This window comes from Pieris rapae, chromosome W (genome assembly GCF_905147795.1).
Source record: "Pieris rapae chromosome W, ilPieRapa1.1, whole genome shotgun sequence".
NCBI lineage: Eukaryota > Metazoa > Arthropoda > Insecta > Lepidoptera > Pieridae > Pieris > Pieris rapae.
In genome coordinates this window covers 33,098-52,102 of record NC_059533.1, presented here as the reverse complement: position 1 = coordinate 52,102, position 19,005 = coordinate 33,098, and the positions used below count along the sequence as shown (strand labels likewise).

General features: G+C 33.3%; 1 protein-coding gene across 2 annotated transcripts; it reads right to left on the bottom strand.

The window, feature by feature from the left end:
- Window positions 1–1,388: 1,388 nt before the first annotated feature.
- On the bottom strand, window positions 1,389–15,643 carry LOC110995749 (glutamine synthetase 2 cytoplasmic). Of its 2 annotated transcripts, XM_045633914.1 has the most exons (8): window positions 15,589–15,643; window positions 12,015–12,062; window positions 8,262–8,468; window positions 5,674–5,835; window positions 5,065–5,278; window positions 4,319–4,576; window positions 2,768–2,907; window positions 1,389–1,981 (listed from the first exon to the last, which is right to left on the bottom strand). In XM_045633914.1, the coding sequence occupies exons 2-8, from the start codon at window positions 12,043–12,045 to the stop codon at window positions 1,827–1,829; spliced, it is 1,167 nt and encodes a 388-aa protein (XP_045489870.1). In that variant the 5' UTR covers window positions 12,046–12,062; window positions 15,589–15,643; the 3' UTR covers window positions 1,389–1,826. The 2 variants fall into 2 exon arrangements, with proteins under 2 accessions (XP_045489870.1, XP_045489871.1); XM_045633915.1 differs by lacking the exons at window positions 8,262–8,468; window positions 12,015–12,062; window positions 15,589–15,643 and adding an exon at window positions 7,149–7,266.
- Window positions 15,644–19,005: the final 3,362 nt, after the last annotated feature.

The window sequence follows — 19,005 nt, the reverse complement described above, 5'->3', positions numbered from 1 at the left end:
ATTTATCAACCTATAAAATATATTAAATTAAATATAAAAATAATAAACATAATAAATAATTAAATAAAACAAATAATATTAAACATTTATATTAAGGTTTCATACGAATGTTAATTTTGAATATAATTAGAAATAATAATATGAATTACAATACAAAATCTCTGAATATGATTTTGTCCCATTCGGTGTCGAGACCCTTGGTCCGTGGGGTCCTAGCGCATTAAAGCTTTTTAGGGAATTATCAAAAAGGTTAGTCGACATCACAGGAGAACGAAGAGCTGGCAGCTACCTCGCTCAAAGAATTAGTCTGGCTATTCAAAGGGGGAACGCTGCTAGTATCTTCGGAACCTTGCCTAAAGGGACTCCTTTTAATAATATATTTTAATTATTAAATTTTAAGGTTAGTTATTAGATATATTTTTATGTATTAGGTGATGTAGTTGGAATAAATAGTACGAATTACATACTAATTAAATGATGTTTATTTGAAATATAAAGTACTTGTGTCTTAATGTTTTGTTTTATAATATGTATATAAGCTGTAAGATTACTTATAATTAAATATTTAGAAATAATATATGTTGTGTGTATATTTCACTCTAGTACCCTACATAGGGACATCATTATCCGCTAGATGGCGATTAAACACGATAGCATTTATAAAAAATCTATGAGGTTATAATATAACACCTTAAATTGGAATTCTAATTTTTTTATAAAAAAATTGAGATTTGACCTGTTTCTAACTCACAAGCATGAAGATTTCAGTACATCAGGCATCCGCTACGGGACCCTGCCACAAGTTTCCACCTTGCGGATTAATTGTAGATTTAGTACCTTTTCACATGGATTACAAAACATTAGAAGGTTCATAAGTTGTTTCAATTTTTAAGAACATTTTAAAGATTTAAAACATTCTCAAGTCATTCTCTAAATTATTCTAGCGATCAATATTTTATCTTTAAAGTATTTATAGTGTATTTTCTTTCTCTTTTTATTTATTTTCTTTGATTATTGTTATTTTGTGTGGTTATGTGTGTGTGTTTTGTTTGTAATAAATGTTATGCGTGTTTGTATGTCTGTCTTCTTCTTCAAATTGTGTACAGTATGGGTCTGGTCTTTTTCTTTCTTTAAGTAATAAATACTGATTCCCACTGAGGTTAAATATAATTCAGACTGTTTAATTTGTTTATTTGTTGTAGCATTCAGACTAGAACTCAAAACGTTTTAGACGTTCATAAGTGAACATTGTGTTACCTGAATGAATAAATGATTTTAATTCTCCAAAAGGTCGGTTAATTTTCTTACGTCTGTGAGGACAAAGAGGGATCAACCCTGTCACGTGGCGGTAAAAGATTATAGTAAAGTAGGTATATTATAAAGATTTTATTTTCAATATTTATTGGTTATTATGATTATTGGTTACATTGATAAAAATAATTAAGACATTAACTTACAACTAAAAGAAAGGAGGCCATGGCTGATGGCACACAAGTTTACCATAGTGTTGTCAAGTCCATTGACATTATATCTGACATATGTCAGTCGTCGACGCCATTTTGGCAGGTCGAATCTTATTAATTTCAAATACTGGGTATATTTGAAAATAATAATATTCTACTAGTACAATTCGATTTCATGTATTGTTTTTGTGTTAAGAAGCCTCGGTATTCTTAAACATTTACTTACTAATTAAAACCACATGCACTTAGAGTAGCTTAGTAAGAGTTACTTAAGACATTTAATCAGATCCAAAGCAAGGTATTTTTTACTCATATACTTTTAAATTGGTATTTAAATAGCAATTAGACAAGTGTCGATTTTTTTTACTGTGACTCGTTGAGAATACAAGTACGTAATAATGCATCTATGACTGCGTAAGGGTCGCAATTGGAAGCGGGTCGCCGGTCTTCAAGGTAGCCGCACGATTCTTCAGCACACTTCCTGGGTATCCTGATGCTACAACTCCTGTTAGCAACACCTGAGAAAGTTATAAATAGCATTAGGACCTAAAACAGAAGTGGCAATGGGCGGAGCTTATAACAAGATATTTACAGATAAAAGGGGAAAATTACAGATAAAAACAAAAAAATAAAAAAACAAAGTTACAAAGGTCGGAGGAGCGAAGGGTGCCCTAAAAAAAGTGGATAGAAGATATAGAAGCGTTGGCGGGAAGCGTGGAAGAAAAAAACTTGGAGATATTTGGAAAAATCTAGAAGAAGCCATTACCCACAAGAAAAAAAATATAATAAATCTAAGATTTGATAAGATTGGAAATAAACGGGCTTTATTTTTATTGTATTTACAGAAATAGGTATTAAGGGTTGGTTCGAAAGTTATGGTAATCTTTCGTAACCAAGTTCAAGACCAGCCAGGTCTAAGTATGACTTCCGTCGTGGAACGCCTATAACGCGATTTTCGTCCCCCAAATAACGCGGTATTACCCCTTTGTGTAATTTATTATGATTTGTGAAGTCCATAATTATTTTTGCATACCTTTCTATCTGTTTAAATTGTATTGAAACGGTTTTATATTACATTAAACTCAATAACTTTGAGACGTATAAATTCGTGGTCCTATTTTTGAATTGTTCAAAGGAACGGTTTTGCGACCCGACCCAGTGTTAACTGTATTTTGTCACGTTCATTTATTTACAACGCTTTTTAATGATAGGTACGTTTATAGGTAAGGGATAAGCGACAGGGCTACAGATACTTAAAGAACATCAACATCTGTAAGCAATTGGCCAATTATTGAGTAATTTACCCGAAGTAAAGTTGTTAATACTGGCGGTCTCATGCAGACCGGTGAGACGGCGCTCGTTGTCTTTGCCTCCGCGAGGGTCGTACACTTGAATGTGCTTCATGTGCACCTTAGACAGTTTCTCTATCGCCTTCTCGATTTCTCTGAAATTTAATTTTCGCCTTTTTAACCTGGCTAAGCTGAACTAACGTGCCAGAGACGTCGGCTTATTGTCGTAGACTTTAGATTTATTTTAACCCTATAAGAAAAAATCCATAGAGGTTAAATCAGGACTGCGTGGGGGGTAATTTCTGTCACCTCTCCTAGGGATTGGGCGGAGACGTATTGGACGTGTGACGTTGCTCCGTCCTGTTGGAAACATGTTCTTTGGTTATAGCCAGGAAAATTTTCAAGTTGGCACCAAGAAGTCGTTTAACATTTTCACGTAACTGAAAACTAAATCTAGACATCTATAATTATACCAACTCAATTTTATTGGGCACAGAGAAACACTTATACTACGTTAATTTGATATTCAAACAGACAAAGTTCAAAGCAATTTCAGTCATTACAATAAACTGAAATGCCATTTATCCGTTTCAGCACCTAAAACACATGCTCAGTATTTTTTCTTAGTGTTTATAGTGTAATAAGAAAATGATTTCACATTTTATAAAAATAAATGACATAATGTTTTGTAATTGTACAAAAAGCAATAAAACAGGAACCCAATTTATCAAAAATGCTTCAAACACGGAAAACAAGCAAACAGACTAAGGTCTAGACTGAGTTGGAAGAAACTGTAGTTTCTCGTTTCTCAAATCAGGCTCCGATTTTTAAGTAAAAACCCATTGCTCGACTGTTCGTATCTCGAACACACGATATAAAAAAAATCAGTGGCGCTACAACCTCTTTAGGTCTTGGCCTCAGATTTCTGAATCTGTTTCATGATCAATTTTAAATCTAATAGGCAAGTAGGTGATCAGCCTTCAGTGGCTGACACACGTCGTCACTTTTTGGGTCTAAGACATGTCGGTTTCCTCACGATGTTTTCCTTCACCGTTCGAGCAAATGATAAATGCGCATATAGAATGAAGCTATTGGTGCACAGCCGGGGATCGAACCTACGGCCTCAGGTATGAGAGTCGCACGCTAGCCATTAGGCCAACACTGCTCATATATCGAGAGGTACTTGCTAATTGGTGTTAATTGACCTTCGGTACTTCTATTGTCATGATGCAGAGTGTTGCATAGTTGTAATCTCGTGCACTATTTTATTACCAGTCAGTAGAAATTAGCGTTATTAATAAACAAAACAGACATTTTTTATTTATTTATGAATTCCACCAAATAAATACAAATATCAAATAATACATTGACCTCCAATAAACGTCTTTGTGAGACTTGTGAGAGATAAAATAAACTTATAGGTAGCGTTCCGATTAAAAGAAAAATAGATTTTCAGTAACTGCACAACTTAACAATATAAAAAATAGGACTGTTTAAAGAGAACCTCAATAAGCTCGAACAATTTTCTTTTGTCCAGGATCCCTCATTGCCCATATAAATACTCACACAATACCGTTTTTAGCTCGCATAGCCTTTGTTGAGAAGTTCACGTGCGCTCCGGATCCGTTCCAGTTCTCAACAGGTTTAGGATCAAAAGACACAATAATCCCGAACTCTTCAGCCAAGCGATGAAGAATGAAACGCGCCATCCAGAGGTCGTCCGCTGCTTTCACACCAACCGCTGGTCCCACTTGGAACTCCCATTGAGAAGGCATCGCTTCCGCGTTGGTACCCGCGAGCGGGATACCGGCATAAAGGCAACACCTAGAGGTTTATGTAGCTTCACATTCTATATAGCTTATTACAAGCCCATACACGGTTAGAAGAGCCTCTATCCCAGACCAGTCACCACGTGCCTAGTTCCCCCACCCAGGACAATCATGACTCTCATGACTGTCCTGCATCACACACTCCAGCATCCTGGTATAGAATATTACACTGTTATTTAAAAATAACACTTTTACCGTAAGCTCGCGATTTTCAATTCTAGATTTAAGTTCTGGTTGTGCAATGGACCTTACATGTGGCGTTTTTATTTAAGTAGGATAGTTAAAAAAGATTACCACCAATAATTAACAACAGTTTCGCCATTAAACAATGAAACAAATGCAGGAAGCTTAAACTTATAGAGGATTTAAGGCCGGGTAACTTTTAGACGTGCATAGCAGTTGCCTAAGCAACGTTTTACGTGTTAAATGGATATATAAAGTGAAAATAGCTGTCGAATGTTAATCCATGTTTTGAATATTTACAAGTAATGCGCTTGAACGAGATCCCTTGCGAAGACTTTGTTGGCCCCGACGCCGCAGTAGTAAGGCCCCTGAGGGGGAGGGCAGCCGCCAGGAGGCCAACCGAAGGGCCGCAGTTCTGCGTCCAGAAGAATGTACTCTTGTTCAATCCCGAACCACGGTTCCTCTGTTGTGCATTTATCATACGCAGCTTGGCAGTTTACTCGATGATTTGTTACTGTTGAATAATATTAGATTTTTAAATTAGTGTAAAGTAATGTGTATGAATAAAATAATGCTGACGCCAGTTGAGTTCGGTGACACTTCTGTCACCTATAAAGAATATAAGTGTAGTCGTTTTGGACATTACCGGAAACGAAAGTATTACATTACATTTTATAAGTGAATGTATATTAATTAATTATTAAACTGACGTTTTACAATTTATTGGTCGCAAGGGTACGATTATTGGTAACATTTGGTTTGCGCTTCTAATTATTATTAATATCGATATTAAAAAATAGGCGTTGATAAGGGTGAAAAATATAAAATTTGGTATAAAAATACGTGTACGTCTAACCGGATAGGCACTTCGTGACATAATAATCAAAAGGTTTACATTCAAATAATTACCTGTAGGCTCCATATTGTATTTATATGTGTCACACATGACCAAAATGTGCGGACCTCGCCTAAAGGGATCCTTGTATATGGTTCGAGGCACCAAGTGAGTATCTGCATTTTTTCTATCAGCTTGTCCCGTGGAGCTTCCATCAAAATTCCATACTGGTAATTCTGAAGATATAACATTCAAATTTTTAATTTATATATAACACTTTAATTTTATCGACAACTCCTTGCAAATATCAGTAGTTTTACAGTTTTTTTAAAATGGATAGGGGGACAAACTATCCTACGGGACGCCCAAAAAGGGTAGTCATCGCAGCCTATGGACACCCATTTGAATGGGGTCTTTGAGGTGCCCTTTTTCTTTAAACAATTGGAGGTCGCATCTCGCAGTGAATCCCTCCACCGGGAGTGGATTCTTCGATTCGCTAGTTCGCAAAAGAAAGTGTCTCGTGAAGCAGTCAGTCTTTGACCGCTCACGGTGCTGCTGCTGAAATTTAAATTATTACGGTGATGAAATGATGCAGGGGTGGTCAATCCAAACATAAAACATAAACTCTCTGCATAGTACACATTACAGAATACGCATAAAGACGCAATGTCAAAGTCAAATTCAATGAGGTGAGCAAGAAGTGGACTTCTTTTGTTTTGGGAAACTACATTAGAAATACTTGAACATATGGCGCGATAGAATAAGCGAAAAAGAAAAATAGAGAATAAAACAGGACATTTGAATCATTATATTGGATTTACATACTAATTGTTCATAGAGTGAAATGACAAAAGGTTTCCTTCACGTCAGTTCCTATACTGCAAGAAGGAGATAGTCTTATATTTAGTTTTATTGTTTAGTGTTGTTTTTTTGTGTATGTTTGTGATTTAAATGTTAATAGTTGCTACAATCTTAGTTTGTTGTTTAATAAATATTATATCCACCAGAAATTGCTCCTCTAAGCCAATAGGAGAGGAGAGAGTTTATTGCCAGTTTTCCTCTTCCGTTCTACGCCCTTGATTTGGAAATGGCAGTAAACGTAAAAATAAAAGCATTCAATGTATATTTTTTCTTTGACGTTCATAAGTGCGCATTGTGTTACCTACATAAATAAATGATTTTTGATTTTGATTTGATATAAATAATTGATAGACGCGTTTGAATCCCGGATTTCTCATGTCTCGTATCTGAAACGCTCAGGATGTACCTACTAGAAAAATATTTGTTTCGAATAGTCCGTACGCCGAGGAAGCCCATACGATAGTTATATTATACTAGTGTTAACTAGTCAATGGTCCTGTAATGAAAGATGAAACCATATGTATGAAATCACTTGTGAAGCCGCACCTCTAGAGGCTAATTTATTTGATGATACTCACGAAACACGAGCCTAATTCATTAATGGATAGTCCTTAATCACTTCCGCGATTGCATAAAAAAAAATAATGTTAAAGTATTAAGAGAGTGTTCAGAGGAGTTATTCTAATACCTGAGTTTCATTATCGGACGTCAAGGGCCAAAGGAGCCTTTGCGTGCCTTCTGGCTAGTGCCCATGGGCGGCCGCGGCGGTATATCTTATCATTAGGTGAGCCTCCTGCCCTTTTCCTCCTATTACAAAAAATATTCACGCAATAATCTTGTGTAGATTCGGTGTATTTTATCATACAGAAATAACGGTATTCAGTAAACAGTGTAAAATTTGGAATCCGGCGATTAACTCAAAAACACCGAATTAGGACGGTTCCAGTGAAAAATTAATTTAATATGCTAATATGTGAAGTAACTGTGAGTGGGCTATAATACTTTTTTTTCATTTATGTCCTCAAATATCACAAGCCAAAATATAGACAATCAAATACTTATGAAAGTATGTTTTGATTTCAGTATTATCCTTAAGAAGGCGCAGCGCTAACCAGATCTATGCCATTTCCTTACAATCAGTAGCCCCCAATAAGGATTTTCTGTGTCGTAGAAGTCGCATTGGTCCGCCAAGCATCCGCGAATATACAATGTAAATACATAAACAGCAATTAGGCAGAAATTACAAAGCAACAGAAAGCAATAATAATGGAAAGGTCTCGAGTGGAGTTGCTAAAAATGTCCACCGAGTCATTCTTCATCTGAGGCTAATTGTAAACCCGACACATTCTGTTACGCGATAAGCAAAAGTCGTTAAAAATTTATTAGAATTGCTTGCTAAAAGATCGATCTGCAGTGGATCGACATTTTAGCAATACATTATTTATAAATATTATAATGTATTTTCTTGTACAGAAACATGACATCCATGTATTGATTCAGAACAGCGTAGAAGGCTACACGAGCTGGCGAAAAATTAATCATGTTCACCAACGGGAACGACGGGCAGTAGATTTTTATTTATTTTATTTTGGCTTTTAAACATCACATGTTATAATGAAGACTATCAGATACTCGAAATGACATGAGAATTTAAGAAGGCGCAGCGTTACCCAGATCCATGCAACTTCCTCGCATAGGATTATAGAGACATCGACTGATAGAAATTTTTATAATAAAATGGGTGTATAGTTAAAGTGCAAATTCTCACTAGCCCCATCTCTCTTGCACAAGCAAAACTAACCTGATGGGGCCCGAGGATAAAAGTTCAGTGTCCTGTCCTTGCACCGAATGTGTTCTCCAGTCCCGTCGATCCACACATAGGTCGCAATGAGCCTAGTATCATCTTTACTAAACAATTCAATGTTCTGATAACGACTCAGCAAACTCTTTGAAAGGGCCGCATTGGGTGAGTTAATCAGTACAGGCCCAGATAGGATCTTTGGATTATCTGTAAATGAATGATATAAAGTAATTATGTATTCGAAAAAATTGCAAAAACGAGCAGGCTCCAGTATAATGTTTTTATTTTCAATATGACAGGAGGAGCCGGGCAAAACGCCCACCTGATGTTAAGTGATACCCCCGCTCAATGAACCTAAGTCGAATTGGTTCGGAAATACTTAAGGGTTGTACATAGTCGTCGTGCGCTGCAATAATTGCCTAAAGAAACTCTCAGTATTGAATCGACGTGATATTGATGTTATTTTGTAGGCGTGAAGTCAAACTTAGCGTCACAGTTGAGAGCGCTGAGCACAACTCTTGTATGTCAAATACAAGTTGAAATAAATTTTAATATTATTATTTTCATACAAATTATTTTAACACTACTGTTCTAAAGGTGTTTATTAATTGTAATTTTGTACCCTTACTTGTGTTTTCAATGTTAAAGTGCAAATCGGTTTCTCGAATCTGGAAACTAGTTATAATAATAATAATAATAATTTATTCATTGCACGAATATGGTACAAAATGTCAAGGTGGTACAATTGTCAGTCGTTCGCATATTCTGCCACACACAGTGGCGCGCAAATTTATCTTAGTTTAGATTTTACATTATTAGTCAGATTCATATCAATTAAGTCAATTATCATACATAATTAAATTTGTATAAATTACCATGTCTCACACAAATAATCGTTTATTGAGTAGTAGGTACGTTTTTTCTAAAAGTAATGCACTAAGTCGCTTTTTAAAGATTCTTGTCGGAAGATCTTTAAGTTCTTTCGGTAATCTATTGTAAATTTTAATTGCCATACAGAAGGCGTTTTTCCGAAATAATTCTAAATTTATTTTTGGCCAGCCAATTTCTTTACTACTTACTACATTCGATTTAAAAATAAAATAAATAAAAATAAAATACGTTTATTTTGGAACATAAGATCATCTAGGTATCACTTATTCCACGTCAATCAATTCGAACTTGTAGGCATCCCTACTCATCGGCAAAGACAGAGGGTGTAGGCCGAGAGAAAAAGCCGGCGTAAAAAACTCTCGGTACTCTTTTAAAAAAGCAAATCATCAAACAATATTTAAAACAAATATATCAAATTAATTAATTATATTATAATAATATAAAATAACTAGTTATTAGTTTATAAAGCTAATTTATCATTAAAGACATCCGAGGTTGATAATATATCATAACGTATAATATCTATGAAGTATGTATCCGTTATACGCAGGATATACCGTATTATGATGTTTCCCGACCTTGAACATGGCGATAGTAAACAAGGCTACTACTACATACGAGGTTTGGCCAATGTCATAAATTTACATTCGCGTATTTTTGTGGTAAAACAAGTATGTTGATAGCCGACCTTTAGATAACTATTACCAAGGTTATATGTAATATATTTATTGCTTCAATAGTATTAAATTAACAAGGGACTTGATTGGATACCTGCTTTTCTTAAATTAACTTAGTAATTTAGAATTTGATAACGTTTCGATACGGTTATGTGAATTAAATTTTATTTATTGTATACATTTTATTGGTATAAATTTTGTAGCCTACAAATATAAATACTCAATGAAGATGCAATTCGTAAAAAAAGGCCAAGGATCGGAGGATCGGAGGATAATTGAATGAAACCTCGTTAAGTAAAACCTCGATAAGTCAAAAACCTCCAAATCTCGATAAAATTTTTTGTTCCCTTCCCTTCAAACACCAAAACCTCCAAAAGAACCTCCGAAAAGAGGAGTAGCGACATAGGGAGCTTTTGAAGCGGAAAACGCGCAAACTTGTGTCTTTTTGGGGTTAAATTGGACTAGGTTTAGTCTGCCCCAGTCAGAGACTCCACGTAGTAGAGTTTCTACTTCCGGCACAAGTTTGTTCCGGTGCTCATCGACATCTGCCCGAGAAATACTTGCCCGGCCAGTGTAAAGTGCTAACAGCACTGGGGACACTCTTTTTTAAAAAATACAGCGTTTAAGACCGTTTGAGAGAGAGTATGAAAGGGCGAACGTAGCATGAAGCAAATAGCCATGGAGCGGGAGTAGAGAGGCAAGCAAGTGAAAGATAGGAGAAGGAGAGAGAGAGTGAGATAGAGCGAACGTCGCACCACGCACAGGGCCATGGAGCCAAGGTGGAAGAGAGCTATAGTGAAAGGTTGAGAGAGAGTATGGGAGATCGAGAAAAAATACATGCTATTGGTTGATTTATTCGCTTAGTAGTTACATATTAGAACTTTAGATGGTAATTCTGTCGCTTAACGTCTTGTGCAGTTAACGCAGATATTTTATTTATTTATATTAACATTAGGTACTATATAAATAAATTTTACTGTGAGTATAGGTATACAAATACACGGAGTGATCATATTGTGTACATGATCACCTGTTGGGCTTTTACCTAAGTAATAATTAATTTTCCAAGTAAAACTACTTCTGACATGTGTACTTTGTATGCCCACACTGTTTTTGTTTCTAAGTAGAGTTTGCGGGATACCTACGCGGTCTGCCGCAAGAATTGCTCTTTGTGCACCGTGAGCAAACTTTATCAACATTAATTGAAGATTCTGTCGTTGTTCATTGCAAAGGCAAGATGATCCGATATGTGACATATCTGTTTCCTTATTATATTTTGTTCACCACACGATAGTATTATATGCGCGCATAATATCCAATATCTATAGTATTATAGGGCCTCGTTTTGGAAGTTTTAGTTCCATAGGGCTAAAGTAGTACGAGGACATTGTAAGTAAATAAGAATGTCAAGCAATTAAGGGGTAGATAGCTGATACCGCACCCAAGACAATTTCATGACAGTGCAAGATAATGGTTGTCGATAAACACAATAAACTTACAATGTTATCCTTGTTGCTTGATTCAAGGTGGAATATACTATCAAACTGTCTACCTATTTTATTTAATGGGAATAACCCTGAACATTTTTATTCTGTTTTTATAGAACAAAAAAGTTCCAAGAGTGAGCTATGGTAAAGTTTGTGGGTTATTTGTTAAATCATATCTATAATTATTCATTATTGTTTCTTTGTATTATATAATCATTATATTTTTTATTGATACTAAACTGTTAAAAAAATCGAATTGCTATATTTTTATTTAATAAATTCTTGCCTCCTGTTATACTTCTTTTACTATTGTAATACAATAAATTGTGTTTGTAAATTTTCTTATGGAAGAGAATGTTGTAATATTATTTATGAGAAAAACGTAGAAATTATTTTGCCTCTCACAGGACGCACTGCGAACCTGACGAAAGGCGATCTAAGTATAGATAAGTTGGTGTCGATCTGAAAATATATCCTAACAACTTTCCAAGTGCATTTGTTAGTCTTTAAATTGAATATCATGTAATTTAAGGTTTGAATTTAATGAATAACAATGTTTAATTCAGCGATGATACTTGGATAGGAGATCGGAGATCGGAGACGGGGAAATGCTTGGCTGGCAACGCACTTGCGAGCCCTCTAGCAACATGCCTCCTGCCCATTTGCCACGCCAATTAAAAAAATAAGAAAGTACTTACGTTCCACCTTCGCTTTTGAATCTTCTGCCATGATGATAACGGAACGACCTGCAAAAGTTTTTATTTGAATTTCCCATTATAAAATTTACCCAACAGCAAGTCAGCCAATGTAACCCTTTATTTAATGAAAAAAAATACTAGCATCCGCCTGTCTAAACAACAATTTTAAAATGCCTTAAATTGTCCAACTTCACTAATTATTGCGTGTGTGTGTTTTTTGTGAAAATCAAACAACTCCAATGTGGCTAGAAGCCTGGGTATAAGATTGTTTTTTGGTAAGTTTCTTGAAAAGCATTTTAATATCATCGGTGACTAGAAGTTGTTTCTTTACCTATGTGAGTAATAATAAGCCGTCTGACAATAGGTAAATGTAAAAGGAGGCAATTTAAAATAACAGATAACAGAAGGTAGGGCTCGGTACGGTTATTGGACATTTACATTACCTTACCTCCGTTAACTCATCACCTGACATAATAAAGTATTGCCAGATATTACAATTTACATGCCTAGTAGCCGCTGGGCATAACATTCAAGAAGCAGGAACAAAGCTAAGATCTGATTTCGATACGTTGGCCTAATGGTCCCACGACGTAGGACGGAAAACAAAGTTCATGCATATTCGATCCAGTCACAGGATCTTACAGGAATGAGGTCTTTATAGGAAATTACCTTAAAATAATTAAAACTCACTATCACTTTTCAACACGTAGAAAATTAAAAAACGATAATGAAATTTCTATTACTGAAATAAATTAATTTAAATGGGGAAAAAACCACAGACTATATTATTCAAAAAATAATTAACTTTCTACCAGCTACACTTCTTACTAATATAACGAGAAATAATATTTAATTTAAATTAAAAAAATATTACATAAATCAAACAATTATAAATTAAACAAAACAAAAATCAGGCGTCATCGTCAATTAATTCATATTCCAATATTGGAACACCTGTATTCGAATGAGAATTCTCGTTTAGAACAGGTTTCTTGCATCGGCTATCTTATAACTGATAATGTTTCAATTGGTTTATTACGATGTTCGTGCAATTGTGATGGTTTAATGGTAAAAATTTTATATTGTATATAATTTTATATCACTGGCCTTAGTATGTAGGTAAATAAGTTAATTATTGAAATATGTTCCACAGCCTGGTGGACTGAAAACCTCTGACCAGTTTTTGTTTCCACCACACCAACTTATTTCTATTTAAGATGATGTATACAATAATTAAATAAAAATTATTTATCGATTTTTAATCATTATTATTATTAATAAGTAGTTGAAGAATATTGTAAATAAGTACATTTGTCTGTTGCAAATGAAATTATTCGTTTACGTTTTTAATTATGAAATGTTTGATAAAAATTGACAATTCATTGTACTCAAAAGAATTTTTCACCATTACTCAATAACTCGTTTGATACGATCAAATAGACTTTCGCGCACATATTTATAAATACATTGGCGCCCAGCCGGGGCTCAAACTCGCGACCTTAGGGGTGACTCGCGAAGCTTATATACATTGATAATAAGCAGATAGCGACACAAGTTATCAATTTCATCATTTCTATATTGTGTTTGATTGAACTTTACTTACGCAAATAAATATCTGAATTTTATAAAATAACCACATCGGTACATTTCATAAATTTAATACAAAAATAACGTAAAATATTTAGTACGATGAACTCGCCTGAATTTAATATGCAAATATTTACTAGATACTAATAATAAAATAATATTTGAGAAAATTGAGCCAAAAAACATGTGCGGAACACCAAACGCAAACTATTTTTCAATCTCAAACATTTATTATTTTTTATTTCTGTCCTTTGATCTACATACATAAATAACGCGATAATTTAGAACTAATCAGAATTTTTTCATTTAGATCTTGAGTACTAATAGGAAAAAACTACATTACTTAATAAACAATACTATAAAACTGAAATTACTGTTTGTTTAAACCCATTAAACATTAATGGATTTTATGTGCCATAACACCAGCTCGTGCGCTGGTATCAGAATCAGATATATACCGTCTTATACCGTCTCCATAGACTTCCATAGGTGTAATTTATGCAGTATGGCCATTGATATACAAAAACCCTTTTGGTTTTTTGTATATCAATGAGTATGGCGTATCCAATACGTTTTTTGACATACAGTATGTTAGTGTTAAGTATAACATGAATCATCACTTCATCAACATAGTATAAAACAAAGTCGCTTTCTCTGTCCCTATGTCCCTTTGTATGCTTAAATCTTTGAAACTACGCAACGGATTTTGATGCAGTTTTTTTAATAGATAGAGTGATTCAAGAGGAAGGTTTATACGTATAATAACATCCATTAAATAGTTGAGAAGTACTGTTATTTTTGAAGTTTCTAATGTGATGTCGTGAATAATTACATTTTTTCCGCTTACATTGCAAACGCAGGCTGAACCCTACGAGTGTTATCAAAATAATGTTCTAAGTATTGTACCCATTGAAAAGGTCTACAGAAAAATCCATGATGGTATATGTGTATCTCTTATGGATAACCCACAATAACTTTTTTTTGTCATTTACTTTTTACGACAATTAATGGCTCATTTTCGAAGCGATTTTAACCAATACCGCATTAATCCTTAACCAATTACATAAATACCTTGAATAGGTACATTGTTCATTTAATATAGATATATACAGCGATCGAACGCGTATAATATTATCGGAGCTTTCCAGCGACGGAAATAACAATACATAATAAAAACCTGCTTTTCATCAGCGCATCACAGCGCATCACAGCGCATTAGCGTAGCGCATCTTCGCACGGGTGCGTTGAGTTGAACATAAATCGAAGCGTGTCAAACAGAAGACAGGTCACTGCTTATTAATAGGTATCAATAAAACAACTAAATCATAAACAAAATGCATCTATTATATTATCAACGAGAAATATATTACATAATTAACTTTCTACCTAGAGCGAGGAAAGTTTTTAATACGCATGAGGACCAAACTGTTTAAAAATTTTGCATTTTTAATGAATGTTGTAAATACTATATATATTTGATTGTTTTAATAAAAAGATAATATTTTTTAAAGACAATTTTAGAAATAATAATTAGGTTTAAAATGTCGTATATAATTCCATAAATCTCAGACAATAAATTAAAACATATACTATATCATTAATATATAAAATAATTCAAGGTCAGCTTTCAAATGATATATATTTAAGTTTCTAAATACAATTCATCTCTGAACCAACAACCAAGTTTGGTCTTATGTCATTTTATTAGCAACATTAGAGTTTTGAAACTCGTTCTATTGAGTGTCACTACAATTAAAAAAATATTCGAAAAACACAATTAAAATCAGTTCAGTAGTTTTAGAGAAAATTTTCCCTACAGAGCATTACGTCTGTATACAGTAGATTTTTCTTAGTGGCAAATCGTTTATATTGTTATTATAATTTAGGTTAAAGCATCATTAGGGGTTGATAAGAATATACAGCGGAGGCAAATATTACAAAATTATCTTACAACGTGTGCTAAGTGACAAATCTTATAATTGCATACCTGAGACAATTAATCCTCTAATTATAAATAGATGCGCGTCCCTCTCACTGGCCGAACTCGCACTGTGAGTTATAATGTATTTATCAGTCTTATATAGGGATGGCGATAGGATCGATTATTCGATTTTTTATAATATTTTTGTGAATCAATATTATTTCGGATTCCAATTCGATTCGTGGCTTCTGCGTTACCGACTACAATCAGTTTCTCCAAGGAAAAATTTGGATTAGTTTTAACTCTTTTTGATTTCAATTACTTAAGACTAAGTTCTTTTGAGAAAAGATTTTTTAAGAATCGATAATGATTCGATTTAATAATGTTCGTTTCGAATCGAGTTTGGCCATCCCTATTATTATGTTTGATCTAATGAAGCCAATCTCCAACAAACAAGTTTGCAGTCCCGTTTGCATGATAGAAAATAACTCTTATGTATGTAAAATTAGAGCTCAAATACAAATAAAAGGTTTGTTATTGGAACGAAAATAAAAAAAAACATGTATGTAATTCACACGTGGTAGGAGTGAAACCTTCAAAAACAACGTTAATAACGTAATTATCATATGTAAATTAGACTTTTTTCACTATCTATATATGTAAATGTATTACACTTTTCTTTAAAAAGAGTATATTTTAATGATTAATTTTAATTTATAAATTTTATATGAATCTTTGGAAAATACTGAAATAACGAAAGTTTAAAATTCGATAAAATGGAAAAGCGGCAGTGAAAAGAGACTCTCAAAGAGAGCCTCCTATAAGTACGAGATCCGGCTGCGGGATTTCTTCGCTCGTTGGTTATTTGCTAAATAAAAATATGTATATTTATAATTAGAAGAATGTACATCTACCAAGTTGCCTTTAAAAAATTGGCCGCTAGTATTTATAGTGAAATTATTTTGAATTGATTTCTGGGAAAGCATTTCGTTCACTTGTTATTAAAATAAAACATCGTCTCCATGACGGCAATTAATAAAAAGATTTTAAAATTCCGGGTGCCGTTGATCCTATGGTCTCTTTTCTTCGCAGCCAGGCGTAAACAGGCTACATGTATGATCACGATAAATTTTTACGTTCATAACGTACATGAATTATATATATCAAATTGAAGCTATTTTTTATTAATTATCGTAAAAGGTTGCCTAGTGAAATCTGGCCGCAAGTAAGGGATACCTGCAGTAAAAGTATAAATATAATATCTTTACTAATACAAAATTTGTAATAGGTTTTGAACTTGGGGTAAACGGAGGAATTTACCGAAGGCAATCAAACCTGTGGACTTTACCAAATACCTCAAATCTAAAATGTGGACTGCGTTGCCACTTCAATTTATATATAAACTGCTTAATACAAAATACAAATGACACAGAAATGCGCGCGCGTCTAATTGTTTTTAAGGTCCGTGCAGAAATTAGTTGCTGACGAACTTATACGAGCTGATACGTGTTCTTGACACCAGTATCGAAAACACGTGGATGAGGGCTACTAGCGACCTTTCAGTGGGTCCATCCGAGCAGTACTAGAGTGCATCAAGTAGCCAAGTAATTATACAGATAAAATCTAATTGGGAGTCATAATTTTTTAATTTATGAACTTTATTATTATTATAATATAGTATTATAGTGCATGCCCCATGAATACATGCTGGGGCATCCAAACGCTTAGAAAGCCTAGGAATAGTTAGGAGACTGACTTTCGAGCATCTGAAAGGAGCTAGGCTGGCTTAATTAGATAATACTAGGCACAAACAAACTAACAAACAAACAAATAAAAATGTCTTTATCTTTCACAACGAACTAAATGAGGTTCGACGTCAGAATTTACAATTTAATTTAATTAATTTTTACATACAAGACCATTTGTTATTTTCTAATTCGTAAAAATAACTGTTTGTAATTACCGGAGGAAAATGAAAACCAAAAATTAATTATTAATCATATATTTCCTTGTTATAAAACACAATAATCATATCAATATAAACGTTACAAAAAACCCTTTTTCCCCCTTTGATTTTCTCTTTCATGTTTCTCAGGGAATCATGCGAATTTAAGTAACCTAACAGGAATAAAAATAAAAATTGGATCTTTACTAAAAACGAAGCTAAATAATCCTCTATTACATTAATAAATGAATCTAATAAATGTATAACACTAACATTATCTTATTCAACAATAATAATAATATGAAATAATAATTTACAATTCACTTTACGAAAATACACAATATAATATTTAGTAAAACATTACATTTATATCAATCAATCGGCCAATCACTTGCCGAATATCCGGCCCAGAGCCGAATAAAGTAAAGAAAATAAATTTATTTTTTAACTGTTGTCTTACGCGGTCAGTGATGAAATTTAAAATTATGTCTAAATAATTATAAGTTTAAATACAATAATACATAACTATAATCCGTAAAAAAGAGTTTTCTTTCAATGAGATAAACTTATTCATTATATATTTCATAAATTATACTCTTAATTCAAAATATAATAAAATAATTTACCACTAAAAGCAAGTCTGTCCAGGAGATTGGATGGTTTTTTTTCACATAACGTAGTTTAGGGTCTGAATCAGGACTGGTTTCTGTGGAAGTTTCCAATAGTGGAACTTTGCACTTCATATTATGTGTAAATGCTCCAGCAGCAAATTTTCTTTGAGCTCCGAAATTCCGACTATATATTAAAACATATAACGTATGTTAAACAAAACAAACAACAACAAAAAAAACGTTTTTAGTGATACAATACAAAATCCACAATTTCATCAACACGGATGTTAAGAATATATACTAAAAGTACCTACTATGCATCAATTTCAAGTTTAATGAAATTAAGTAGGTACCTACGAGAAGTAAATGTTTTTATTTTTTGGTATCGTCCAGAAAACGGTGGAGTAGTAGAAGCATGAAGAATATGATAAAAATTATGTTTAAATTATGTTTAATATTTTCCTTTTATGTAATGCAACAAAGTGTAAATAAATAAATAAATAAATAAAATAAATAATGTATAAACTTAATATTCTAAAAAAGATAAATAGGTACTACACTTTAGACGACATTTTTTTTTGTCTATATTGAATTAAATGGTTTAAAATGATTAATAAGTAAACCCTTTATCCATTTGGTAATTAATTATAGCAAAACTTTACATTTATTTAGATACCACTTTGTTTAAACCATCACAATCTCCAGCTTTTTCAGTGAATATTCAAAACTACCCACACTCAGAATAAAGTAAAATTAAATAAATTAAATGAATTTCCAAATAATATATATGAATTCAATGTAGTTTTAGCCTAGGGTCTACTCCCAATATGGTAGTAGCCGTGTCAATTGTAGTTATATTCTTTTATTTACAATAATTTGTCTTAAGGCTATACTTAATATAAGGTCTACTCCCAATAGGGTAGTAGA